The 14,050-nt window shown below is 34.3% G+C and overlaps 1 protein-coding gene across 2 annotated transcripts in view; it reads right to left on the reverse strand.

The window, feature by feature from the left end:
* The window catches only part of hppy (MAP4K3-like protein hppy), a 51,398-nt gene that overhangs the window by 17,763 nt on the left and 19,585 nt on the right, over positions 1-14,050 (reverse strand). Inside the window, exon 9 of one of the 2 annotated variants that reach the window (XM_088272095.1) lies at positions 8,691-8,729. The exons of the other annotated variant lie outside the window; for it this stretch is intronic. Coding sequence (XP_088128221.1) covers positions 8,691-8,729 — 39 coding nt within the window. The remainder of the gene's footprint in view (positions 1-8,690; positions 8,730-14,050) is intronic. 2 annotated transcript variants of the gene reach the window in all.

Below are 14,050 nucleotides of genomic sequence, written 5' to 3' on the forward strand. Positions count from 1 at the left end.
TAAGTTGTATTTTATTAGCAAAAACACATAAAAAACTAATTTTGCGACAATTGTTTCGCCTAGTCATGGCATTTTCAAACGAATGTGATGATCAAATGGACTGACGGTCCTTATGTAGCTATACAAGTGACAGTTTTAACATGTGCAGTCACCTAGCTGCCAGTTATAGTGAAAATGGCAATTTTTAGTACACCATTATTACCCCGAGTGATGTCTCTGCATGTCATGTCCGGAATTAACACAGTTGCGGCAGTTTTAAGGTCAACCAAGACAAAAAAATCTTTCAAGCACAGCTGTCCCTCAGTATTCGCGGCTATCCGAATTCGCAGATGATATGTTTTAAAACGCTGTTTGAATCCTTCATTTACAGTGCTGTGAACATTCTTCTTCTTCAAACCCTTATCCGCACCCCGATGGTGCATAGGGCACTGCGTAATATAAACACAGTGTTATCTTGATCGTTAACATATGAAGGAAAGGTGATCAGCCCTCCGCTTCAGGTACCAGTCCAGGCTAATATTGAATAAATATTAGAGTGAAAAAAATCACTTATATTCATTTGACCCCCCCGGGGAATCAAACCCGGGACCTCCAGAACGGTAGCCGAGCGTGCTGACCATTACACTACGGAGGCAGACAGTGCTGTGAACATTATAGTCTTTAAAAACAAATTTTTGAGTGTGTCGTAATCTTTATTATAAATCTCATAATCATAAATGTTTGCTAAATAAAGAGCTTACTCGACTCAACCATAGATGCGGCCGAGAGCTCACACATGAACATGTCAAGTATAAGGTACATTAAAAAAAAATTAAACTCCTGCATGTATCATTAATCTCATGGCGCTGTACGTGTGGATTCACTAGAGCCATCTACTATTGGATTGGGAAAGCTTTTATTTAGCAGAGACCCTTTTACTTAGATGTAAGCAATGTACAGCGTCATTGTCAATAATGGGTAGAATGGGAAATGTTACATGTGTACAAAGTGAACACTTAAACCAGCCTGTGACAGGTTGTAGTCCCCGTAGATACCCGGGCTTCCATATTCTTCTTCATCTATGTAGAGATGTCAAAAAATGGAAATGAACCAATTAGTTTAATAAATTAATTTAGTTTTACTATTTACCTGTCGATGAAAACAATTGTAGTTTTCGAAACTAGTGAAATAAAACTCAATAAGTGGTATTGTACGAATGTGTAATTTTGTCAAATAATGTGGTATTAATGCTGTTTTCTATTTGAATATTTCCAATATACGAACATTCTGCGAGTCGTTGGCCAATGTTGGCTGATACCGGATCGTAACCGGTACTGAGGGATCGCTGTGCGCGAAAAGAAGGTTGAATCCGAACAGTGTACAAATAAAATAAATTATTACTAGGGAGTGACTACTTTTCTGGTGTATGTTGAGAATATGGATAGTGGTTGGTATATGTTGCTATATTAATAAGGGAACAAGCGTACATGGGAATGTGAGTGAATGACATTCGGTATTAGCACAAATTTAATATACGGAGGATTTATGTATTGTAAAACAGATCAGATAACTCACTCAACACATTTCGGTGTTTTTTACGCCTGCGGCCGCTGGCGCCGGGATTTGATAATTGTGTATATACAATTCGCTCACTCCTTTCAACAACGTAATAAATCAAAAATTGTAAATTTTCAGTTATGCATGTTTTTTGGAATGCCCAGAAAATGTACTATATCCCAGCAAAAGCGGCATATTTCAAACTTAATATTTACCCACTACAGGGCAGAAAGTGTAGTTTTTGCATTTTGAAGAAAAGGTATTGTTTAATTATTTTTTTAAATATACTAAATATTTTTCAAATGGAGAAAAAACATTCAGGTTCTACCTAAAAAGATCTGTTGCACAGTAAAAAGTTCAATAAGTGGCTTGATATTTATTTTTAATACATTGTATTATATTTTTAAACTTTAAAAACGTTCTCCTGAAAAATCAAGTTTTTTGATTTATGACGTTCTTGAAAGGAGTGAGCGAATTTAGACCTTAACCTTCCCCTCCCAGTGATATGTATTTACTACAATTCGACTTATTAAAAATTAGAATATCAATATGAAATATAAAAGATACGGGCTCATAATTTTGATATTCCTCCATAGTACAATTACGTGTTACATAAAAGTATATATGTATAAAGTTATTAATTTGCAGCGACGGAAATAAATTGTAAAAAAAATCGGAGATAGAATTACCAATACACAAACGTTTCTCAGTGTATGCGTGTGTGTCGCACTTTACGTGATCCAATGGTCAGAGGGTTTTTCAATGACAATTTATTTATTTCACTCCAACTACTGTGCGCCACAACCGCGTGAAAGCCATATTATTATTACGCACAATGTTTGTATGTATAGGACGCATAATTTTACTTTAGGTGAGAAATGGTTACAATTTAGGGGGTCTATTTTGCCCAACACACACAAAAACGCAGTAATAGATTTAAAGATGGATAAATCAGTTACAGAAAATAAAAACACAGTTTTAAGATTGATTCAAACAAGTAAGAGAAATACATTTTTAAAAAAAAGAGAAATGCTTCATTATTTTTTTTCTCCAATTATTAGCAAGCTTACACAATAAAAAAAGCTCTCACAAGGCGAAACAGCTGTCACAGTGTGGACATAACTAATAAAGTAATTTTTTTAGTCATGTCCAGTTGAGATGGTATGGGCACATAGGACGCAGAAAACCTGATCATATTATGAACTAAGATATCGCCATGGATCTTCCTTGAAAGGCATCTAGACGAAGACCAAAGAATTCATGAATGCTACAGTAAGAAAACGTGATTTGAAGGCATGGCCTAGGTGACGTTGTATATGGTAGAAGGACCTACAACCTGAGGACGAAGAGGATACCACGATCTAAATATTTTCTTGTACTGGGCTTAAGTAACACATCAAAGTTCAATTAGCCCCCTTCTACGGTAGTGATAATATAAAAGGGTATTTCGTAAGTCCGCCTCCGTAGTGTAATGGTCAGCACGCTTGGCTACCGTTCTGGAGGTCCCGGGTTTGATTCCCAAGGGGGGTAAAATAAATATAAGTGATTTTTTCACTGTCATATTTATTCAATATTACCCTGGACTGGTAGCTGAAGCGGAGGGCTGATCACTTTTCCTTCATGTGTAAACGATCAAGATAACACCGCGTTTATATGACGCAGTGCCCTATGCACCATTGGGGTGCGGATAAGGGTTTATTATTATTATTATTTCGTAAGTTATAAAATGGAAAAATCACAAAATTAGTGCTTCAAATATTGAGAATGCCAAAATGGTTATTTAACACAGTTCGACAATTAGAATGACAGTTTTTGTTATAGACTGCAGTAAAAACTCACTACTTTTCATTTCTGTATTTCTCATCCAACAAACGTTATTCATTTCCACAAAACTTAATGTATTTCCACAAAACATTCACAATGATTTACGATTTAAATGTAAAAACAAGAAAGAATTTTCTAACAGCGTGTCACTTACATTAATTGTGATACGAGCATTATTAGAGACCTCATATAGAGAGTGTTGCTTTTACGTAATATGTAATACAGTGGAATCCCGTAAATCCGAAGTGATTGGGGCTGTAGCCTGTTCGGATTAGCCGAGTTATTTGCAAATTTTTATATTTCAATCTACTATTACAGTATTTATTGATTTGGCGTTTAAATTGTAGAACTCCATTTTAATTTATGAATTAATTCTTAAATCAACCACAGATTTTTCAAGTCTACTAAGTTGTACTTTATTAAAAACATATAAAAATGAATTCTGTGATAATTGTTTCGCCTAGTTATGGCATTTCAAACGAATGTAAAGATAAAATAGACTGATGGTCCTTATGTAGCTATACAATTCTAGGTACGTCAGTCCATTTAATCTTCATGTGTTACTTGAGCCCAGTATAAAAAAAATTAAATCTGCATTTGGTCTACAATAATGAACGTATCGTCATGATTCATTGTTTCCCTGGCAGGTGACACTTATTGTCAAGATACTTCCATCGATACCACAATCTAAATATTTTTTTTGTACTGGGCTCAAGTGACATATCAAAGTTCAAGTAGCTCCGTACAGGAGTGATAATATAAAATGGTATTTCGTAAGTTTTAAAATGGAAAAATCACAAAATTAGTGCTTCAAATATTGAGAATGCCAAAATGGTTATTTAACACAGTTCGACTATTATAATGACAGTTTTTGTTATAGACTGCAGTAAAAACTCACTACTTTTCATTTCTGTATTTCTCATCGAACAAATGTAATTCATTTCCACAAAACTTAATGTATTTCCACAAAACTCACAATGATTTACGATTTAAATGTAAAAACAAGAAAGAAATTTCTAACAGCGTGTCACTTATATTAATTGTGATACGAGCATTATTAGAGACCTCATATAGAGAGTGTTGCTTTTACGTAATATGTAATACAGAGGAATCCCGTAAATCTGAAGTAATTGGGGCTGTAGCCTGTTCGGATTAGCCGAGTTATTTGCAAATTTTTATATTTCAATCTACTATTACAGTATTTATTGATTTGGCGTTTAATGTGTAGAACTCCATTTTAATTTATGAATTAATTTTTAAATCAACCACAGACTTTTTGAGTTTTACTTTATTAAAAACATATAAAAATGAATATTGTGACAATTGTTTCGCCTAGTTATGGCATTTCAAACGAATGTAAAGATAAAATAGACTGATGGTCCTTATGTAGCTATACAATTCTAGTTACGTCAGTCTATTTAATCTTCACATTTGTTTGAAAATGCCATAACTAGGCGAAACAATTATCACAATATTAATTTTTATGTGTTTTTAATAAAATACAACTAAGTAGACTCAAAAAATCTGTGTTTGATTTAAAAATTAATTCAAAAATACTATTACAGTTCTCAAGTAGCAATACAGGTACAGTACTGTACACTTTATTAACTAAGTAAATAACTGACTATCACGCTGGTTCCCCGCGGGGGTAGGCAGAGAGAATAGAATAGAACGCTACACCACTCTGCCTTTGCAAACATTCTTCGCCTCTTCCACACGGAAGACCCAAAAGAGATGGTCCGACGACATAGTCGCTGTGGGAGGTAGAAGCTGGCTGCAAGCAGCAACCGAAGAGATACGGAAGAGGCCTTAGAAGAAGAATGATGGAATGCCTGGTGCACCATCGAATGCAGATAAAGATCAGAAGAGGAGTTGCAGGGAATGAAACACCCTGTATTGGATAAACAATGGTTGACTGCGTACGAGTTGTGGTCTCTTGTGTTCAAATCAGATGAATTGATATTAATTGGTGCAACAGCGATTCTCAAAGTTTTCTGCGTTTATTTAACCCTTTCCCGTCCCCCAAAATAAAAAAAAACTAGGTAGACAGTTACATTCCAATTGGAAAAATATCTTTTATATATCCATATATATACATATATGTATATGTGTATATATATATGCACCATTAGGGTGCGGATAGGGGTTTTATTATTTTATTATTATTTATATATATCTTAGCTTCACCTGAAGCCGCCGCTTCACCGGAGGGAGAGGCAGAGCGAATAGAACGCCACACCGATCTGTATTTGCAAACAATCTTCATCTCTTCCACATTCATGCATCTCCTCATACATACCCGCTGATTATTCCGACTCCCGACCTGACCACGTCCAAGTATTTGAAATACTTGATCATGCCAAGTTCGTCTAACACCTCCTAGCGCTTAAAGGGTTAAGAATGAAATATGAACAGACTTTAAATATATTCTTGCTACAGTCAAGTTTCAGAACCATTTGATTCCTAGACTGTCAATGGCCACAATTACGATACATCCATTTTTGAATGACAAAATTATTTAAAATGTAGAATGAATGAAACAAGTGTTTCTTTACAACATTTTGAGTGTGTCCAAATACTTGTTCACAAAATCTGGATTATCTCCAATTACAGGAGTTATTTTCATATTATTTTGTAACATCTCATCAAAGATGAAGAAGAATATGGAAGTCTGGGCATTTACGGGGCTGACGACCGTCATCGGCTGGTTTAAGTGATCACTTTACACACGTGTAACATTAGTGTGATTATAATCCAGGATTCGGACCTCACATACTAATATAAGAGTTTCTGCTTAATAAAGCTTCTTTACATCTCACCAATAGATGTCTCTAATGAAGTTCTAGTGATTCAAGAACAAGGTTTCTAAAATGGTTCATATATATAGAACTTCCGAGAATTTGAGTAGTGTGGTTGTCAATAATGGGTAGAATTGGTGAATGTTACACGTGTGTAAAGTGGTCACTTAAACCAGCCGATGACGGTCGTCAGCCCCGTAAATGCCCAGACTTCCATATGTTTCTTTAATCATTCTAGAATGAATAAAACACTCTCCTTACCATCCATTGTTTACTTTGTGTAATACCACTTTTCTAAACACTTATTGGTGATGATAGAACGATTTTTCCGAAACCGGAAGTCACAAATAAGTTTTTATTTTTTATTTGTATATATTTATTTGAATCACAATTTATACATATTTAGAACTTTTTTTTTTGCGGAGACCCACCAAGCCACCTTGTGTGTCTTGTCGGTGGAGTTCTTTTTTAATACATTTTTTTATTGTGTTTAACGATTTTAACCTAATATAGACACAAAAAAGAGAAAAAAAATTAAGAATATAAACATTTTACAATTTCCGTAAAATTAACTCTTGATCATTTACCCATTCCTTTATTTTGCCTTTGTTCCGTATTTTATTTTGACCTCTAACATCCGTCGGCAACAAATTAAAAATGTTCGGAAAGACATATTGCAGTGTTCGACTCCCATATTTATTGTTAATTCTTGATTGAAAAAAGTGGTATTACACAAAGTAAACAATGGATGGTAAGGAGAGTGTTTTATTACCATACCACAAAGTTATCAATGCTTTTAATATACAGAATGTAGAATGAATATTTGATTCATTTTCTACCCATGTAGTGTAGTGGATAGCATGGCTGACTAGCGTGCAAAAGGACGCCGGGTTTGTCATCCAATTTGATACAAATCTCATCTTCTAACCACCGTCTTTTGTCCGCCTCCGTAGTGTAATGGTCAGCACGCTCGGCTACCGTTCTGGAGGTCCCGGGTTCGATTCCCAGGGGGGGTCAAATAAATATAAGTGATTTTTCCACTCTAATATTTATTCTATATTACCCTGGACTGGTACCTGAAGCGGAGGGCTGATCACCTTTCCTTCGTGTGTTAATGATCAAGATAACACTGCGTTTGTATGATGCAGTGCCCTATGCACCAGTGGGGTGCGGATAAGGGTTTGAATGAATCTTCTAACCATCCTAATCACTCCTCTTCAATTTTTAATTTGTTACCGGCAAAAGTAAGAGGGCAAAAAAAATAGACCAAAGACAAAATAAAGAAATGGGTAAATGATTAATGTCCGCCTCCGTGGTAGTGTAATGGTCAGCAAGCTCGGCAACCGTACTGGAGGTACCGGGTTCGATTCCCAGTTGGGTTGAATAAATAAAAGTGATTTTCACTCTAATATTTAATCAATATTACCCCGGACTAGTACCTGAGGCGGAGGGCTGATCACACTGCGTTTATATGATGCAGTGCCCTATGCACCATCGGGTACGGATGAGGATTTGAAGAAGAGAAGAAGAAGAAACGATCAAGAGTTAAAATTGTAAAAGTTTTTAAAAAGTTCATGTTTTTTTATAAATGATGTAAAAATAGATAAATATATTTTTTATATATTTTTTGGTACCATAGAATAGGGCTACTTAAACTTTGATGTGTTACTTGAGCCCAGTACAAAAAAATATTCAAATCTGTATTTGGTCTAAAACAGAGGTTCCCAAACTCTTTTATCTCGTAGACCCCTTGCCTTACATGATATTGATTTTTATCAAATTCATTAACTTCAAATGTATTTTGTCAGCCGGTATATGTAGTGTTACTCACTTTGAACCACACATGTTAGGTTTTATACATTTATATTTTAAATTCAAATTAAAACATAGACCCCTTGCAAGTTGTCATAGACCCCTGGGGGTCGATATAGACCACTTTGGGAATCATTGGTCTACAATAATGAATGTATCGTGACAATTAGTGTCACCTGTGAGGGAAACAATGAATCATGTCGATATGTTCATTATTGTAGACCAAATACAGATCTAAATATTTTTTGTACCGGACTCAAGTAACACATCAAAGTTCAAGTAGCCCCGTTCTACAGTGTGTGAATAGAATTTTACCAACAAGACACATAATGTGGCTTGGTGGGTCTCCGCAAAAAAATAATATATGATAATTATGTACATCCGAGTGTGATTATTTTTTTCTATGTATCAACTATAGTTGACCCCCCTGTACTATAACAGGGGGGTTTGAAAGTGAATGATATATCATTAACGGCACGTTTCCGAAACATAATTCCTCACGTTATCAAAACGTAGCTGTAAAAACACACAGGCTTAATGCATACCCAGACGACAGCACCTACTGCATTGCATATAAATAGATTTTGTAAAACGAAAAGTAAGCGAAAACCCAACACCAAAATGTTAGTGATTCATGCAAAAGGACGGCATGCATAAAAGTACAGTAAAAAAAAATTATATAAATAATATACAAAAAAAATTACACAAAATCAAGATTACCTTAGCATCAATTCTTCGTCTATATATTGCAAAAGACTCCTAAAAAAATACAGAAAACCACAGATGACATATCTCAAACAACCAGAGACAATAGACATACCATAGATAATAATAATAATAATGATAAAATAAAATGACACTGGGCGGCGCCTTCTACTTTATGGTCCAATATCTTAACCGGGGATTGTAGTAATGGCGGATGCTCCCATTTGTCAATTTTTTCAATGAATACCATAATTTGACCCTTCAGGCAAATAAGCATATTGAAAAATATCAAGACATATGGCAATTTAAAATATATATATATATCGAAGGCAATGTAAGAAAGTGTTTTTTTTTTGTAAAAAGTGAAATATTCGTGTTTTTATTATTTACACAAATATTTCAATTTCATACTATTTCTGTGAGCCTAAGCGGCTCATAATTAGAAATAGGTATCAAATTGTGGTAGAGTGGGTTCGAACAGAGAAACTCTGACCTAAGAGTCACTAGCGACACTAACCACGGGACCACAACCCGACACTTAAAATGTAAACTTACGACTGACTAATATTATTTAATTAATGTGCCGTAAGGTTACAATGTGGCATTAGATATCACCTAGCCTAGCCTTCTTCTTCTGGCCCAAATGGTGCATAGGGAACCGCTTCAGAATGATGCAGACAGCTAATTGAACCTAACCTAACATAACCTCAACAGCTGTTTGAAATTTCTCTTTTGGCAATATCAACATAACTTTCAAAGTCTCGTACTTACGTAAGTCAGTTAATTATTTAGTAATGATAATGGATACGAGATAAGGAACATCAGGATAAGAGAAATATGCGTGTGTGAGGAGAAAGGAACCATTCAGACTCCCCCAAATTACACTGCACAACCAACCCCAAGGTAGACGAAATCAAAGGTAGCTGAGAATCGATGTCACAAGAGGCTAATTATAATCCCTCTTGAAAACAGGCCACAAGGCCTAAACCAAAGAGAAGATCTCTTCTTCTTCTTTTTGTGGATCGTAAGGATCTGTTTGTGCCTCCGCTTGTCCCTCTTGGTATGTTGACTCCCAGCTGTCTTTCCACCTTTTCGGAGGTCTGCCTGAGGTTCTACGTCCTTCAGGGTTTCCTTGAGTAAGTTTAAGCTGAAGTTGATGCTATTAAAACTTGTAAAATAACTATTTCATTTCGTCGATTCCCGCTCCTAGTACTATATACTTAGAACAGAGACCACAAGTTATGTTGTAGAAGCAGAGTAAAGAGGTGATTCTTGAGAGCTTCCACTCTTATACCCCCGAGCTAAGATATTAGACCTTCAACCCTACAGTGATGCACATATAAATCCAGAACATTTTAGCTTAGTATTTTTGTATCAGGGAATAATGTATTTAAAAATTTTCCATACTTTGAAACAATGTAGATATAATAAAAGAACAAATTTATAGCTTTTTCCGCTTTTATTATTTTTTTTTAATTTAAAAAAAGTTAAATATTTGTGTTTTTACTATTTACACAAATATTTCAATTTCATACTATTTCTGTGAGCCTAAGCGGCTCATTATTAGAAATAGGTATCAAATGTGTGGTAGAGTGGGTTCGAACCGAGAAACTCTTGACATGAGAGTCCGCGACACTAACCACGGGACCACAACCCGACAGTTTTGACCAGTGACCGGGTTTCACTGTTACCTATAACATCAGATTGGTGTTGGTAATGACAAATTCTGGTCACACAGTCATATAGTTGTCGTTTCATTATATAAAATGCAGTTCCACCAAGAAATGTCAGTACAAAACTAAAAACATAGGTCTGATAGACAGAAATTTTGTAAGAATGACATCCAAAGATATTGTTTGTGAAAAAGAATGGATTAAAATATTATATTTTGGTTTATTTATTCATAATAAATGAATTTAAAAACTTAAAAATTGTAATTTAATATTAATATTTTTTTTTTAAATAAATATATATATATACATATTTGTCCGCCTCCGTAGTGTAATGGTCAGCACGCTTGGCTACCGTACTGGAGGTCCCGGGTTCGATTCCCAGGAGGGGTCAAATAAATATAAGTGATTTTTTCACTCTAATATTTATTCAATATTACCCTGGACTGGTACCCGAAACAGAGGGCTGATCACCTTTCCTTCATGTGTTAACGATCAAGATAACACTGCGTTTATATGATGCAGTGCCCTATGCACCATTGAGGTGCGGATAAGGGTTTAAAAAAAAAATAAAAAAAAAAAAAAAAAAAAATATATATATATATATATATATATATATATATATATATATATATATATATATATATATATATATATATATATATATATATTCTTAACACATTTTTGTCGGGCAGTTTTTTTCATCAATCCCGATCGTAATTATACTCAGACAGTCTGCAGCCCGACCCTCAGTATACCAATCACAAGTAGCCGCAACACCCAATTCCCATCTGTACAATGTTTGCAGGCGTCTCTCGCGCTCTACCAAAAGTAAGCAAATAGAACGCTTATAAGCATCTCCCGCTCTCTACCAACAGTATGTAAAAGACGCTTTTAAGCGTTTCCCGCAAACAATGTGTTAAATAAGAAAAAGGAATAAAATTATTATATATATTAAAAAATCTATAAGTTATCTAAAAAAATAATTAAAAGAAAAGGAAAAAAAAATTACTGGTAAAAAAAGAATTAATATCTAATATCGCTCACTCCTTTCAAGAACGTCATAAATCAAAATTTGTCAATTTTCAGTTGTGCATGTTTTCGGAATGCTCAGAAAATATACTTTATCCCAGCAAAAGCGACATATTTTAAACTTAATATTTACCCGCTACAGGGCAGGAAGTGTTGTTTTTGCATTTTGAAGAAAAGGTACTGTTTAATTATTTTTTCAAAAATACTAAATATTTTTCAAATGGAGAAAAAATCTTCAGGTTTCACCTGAAAAGATCTGTTGTACAATAAAAAGTTCAATAAGTGGCTTGATATTTATTTTTAATACATTGTATTATATTATTGAACTTTAAAAACGTTCTCCTGAAAAATCAATTTTTTTGATTTATGACGTTCTTGAAAGGAGTGGGCGATATGTAAAAAAGCATGATATGTTGTAATGTCAACTAGTAACCAAATGACGATGATTGATGATGATGTTGTTTTTTTTGTTAATGATGAAGAATTACCCAGACCAGAACTTATCCAGAACATCCATTATCCTGATTGACCGGGAATACATGGCAAAACATCAACATAATGGACGAGGAAAGAAGGGAATCTATAATTAACCATTTTTATTGGAATATAACCTCACATGCCCATTCGTGCGTTACACGCTTGTACTTCCAGCTGTTGTAAGCGTCACTTTTGAGAAATTTAACTTGTGAATAGTTCTCAATATATTGTATTGTTCGCCTCCGTAGTGTAATAGTCAGCATGTTCGCCTACCATTCTGGAGGTCCCGGGTTCGATTCCCAGGGGAGGGTGAAATAAATATAAGTGATTTTTTAAATCTAATATTTATTCAATATTACCCTGAACTGGTACCTGAAGCGGAGGGCTAATCACCTTTCCTTCGTGTGTTAACGATCAAGATAACACTGCGTTTATATGAAGCAGTGCCCTATGCACCATTGGGGTGCGGATAAGGGTTTGAATGAAAAAAATTTTTTTGTTCACAAATTCTGGATTATCTACACTTATTACTGGACCTATTTATATCAAGTTATTTATAATATATTATTAGATTGAAACCAATATTTTTAGCTTTTCCACCTTATTTTTATTTTTCAGCGACCGGGTTTCGCCGTGACCGACCGGGTTTCGTCGTGACTAGTCTGATGATGTCGGTCACGACGAAACCCGGTCGCTGGTCAAATAAAAATAAAGTGGAAAAGCTAAAAATATTGGTTTTAATCTAATAATATATTAAAAATGCAATTCCATCACGAAGTGTCAGTGGATAATATAAATCTATTAAAAGGTTATTTATATCAAGTTTTTTCTCTCTCTTTTTTATCTCTACCATAGATGAAGAAGAATATAGAAGTATAGGCATTTACAGGGTTCCGATCAGTCAAAGACTAGTTTAAGTGTCACTTCATATATCTGAGATATCTCTACATGAGAGAGTGCGGGTATTATCCTTGGCTCTACAGCCAAGTAGAGTTTCTCCAGGGTATGCTTGGCTACAATACTTTAGACATGTGTATTTGATAACGCGTTTTTAAGATTGTTGCACGGTATGATGGATAATCCTGAAATTGTTGGGTAATATATCCAAAATAAAACAAGGTTTGTTGGATTGAATTCTACATTTATTTATGTATATGTAAATATGTGACGCGTTTCGTCTTCTTAGGACATTATCAAACACTCCTTGAGTGTTTGATAATGTCCTAATAGAAGACAAAACGTGTCACGTATTAACATATACATAAATAAATGTAGAATTCAATCCAACAAACCTTGTTTTATTTTGGATATAACACCCAACAATTCAATATGGAATTCTACCAGCTGTCGGCAGTTACAATAAATAATCCTGAAATTATCCGGAGCATTGGTCTGTATGCTCCCGTTAGTTAGCTGAGACAGCGTCGACATAGATTGTTTCACATTCCTATATACAGGACCAACCTGCCGATGGTTGTGCCTGTAGGAAGAGCTACCGCTATACTGAACAATATCACGCCAGATATTTATCTGTTCCCTGTGTGTGAGGGGGTATTCCGAAGCGGGATTCTTCTACTACTTTGACAAGAGTCTTTCTACATTTATTTATGATTGTAATTTATGTAAATAATATGTACGCCTTGAGTGTAAGTTTGTTTTTTTTTTTTAATTATTTATTGAATAAATAAATTGATATTGGAATAATATGTGCAACATTCACCACAAGGCGAATACAATAGGTTTTTACAAAAAACACATCTCCATTTTTACCTAATAGCTAAATAGTATTTATATATAATTTATATTTGAAGCAATAACTTTGTGATTTTCCATTTTATAATAAAAATGTAACTTTGTTTTAAAATCACTATAAATATTTTATTAATTATAATGTCTACCAGTTTCGAACCGTATTAATCAATCTTGATAAAGAAGCGGTTAGCTTCGAAACCGGTAGACATTATAATTAAGTTATAATAAAATATTTATAGTGATTTTAAAACAAACTTACATTTTAACTATAAATAGTATTTGATTAAAAAAGGTCTTTATAAAGTAATTGAACCGCGTAGAATTCCTCGTTCCCCATTTCAATGCATGATTTGCCAATTACACAGATTCCCCATATGTTAATATTATATAACTAATTTCAAGAAGTGAATATGAGATAGGATGATGATGGGATGAATCAAACAT

The sequence above is a fragment of the Brachycentrus maculatus genome, unplaced genomic scaffold (assembly GCF_059751285.1).
Source record: "Brachycentrus maculatus isolate JH-2025_06_01 unplaced genomic scaffold, ASM5975128v1 h1tg000475l, whole genome shotgun sequence".
Taxonomy (NCBI): domain Eukaryota; kingdom Metazoa; phylum Arthropoda; class Insecta; order Trichoptera; family Brachycentridae; genus Brachycentrus; species Brachycentrus maculatus.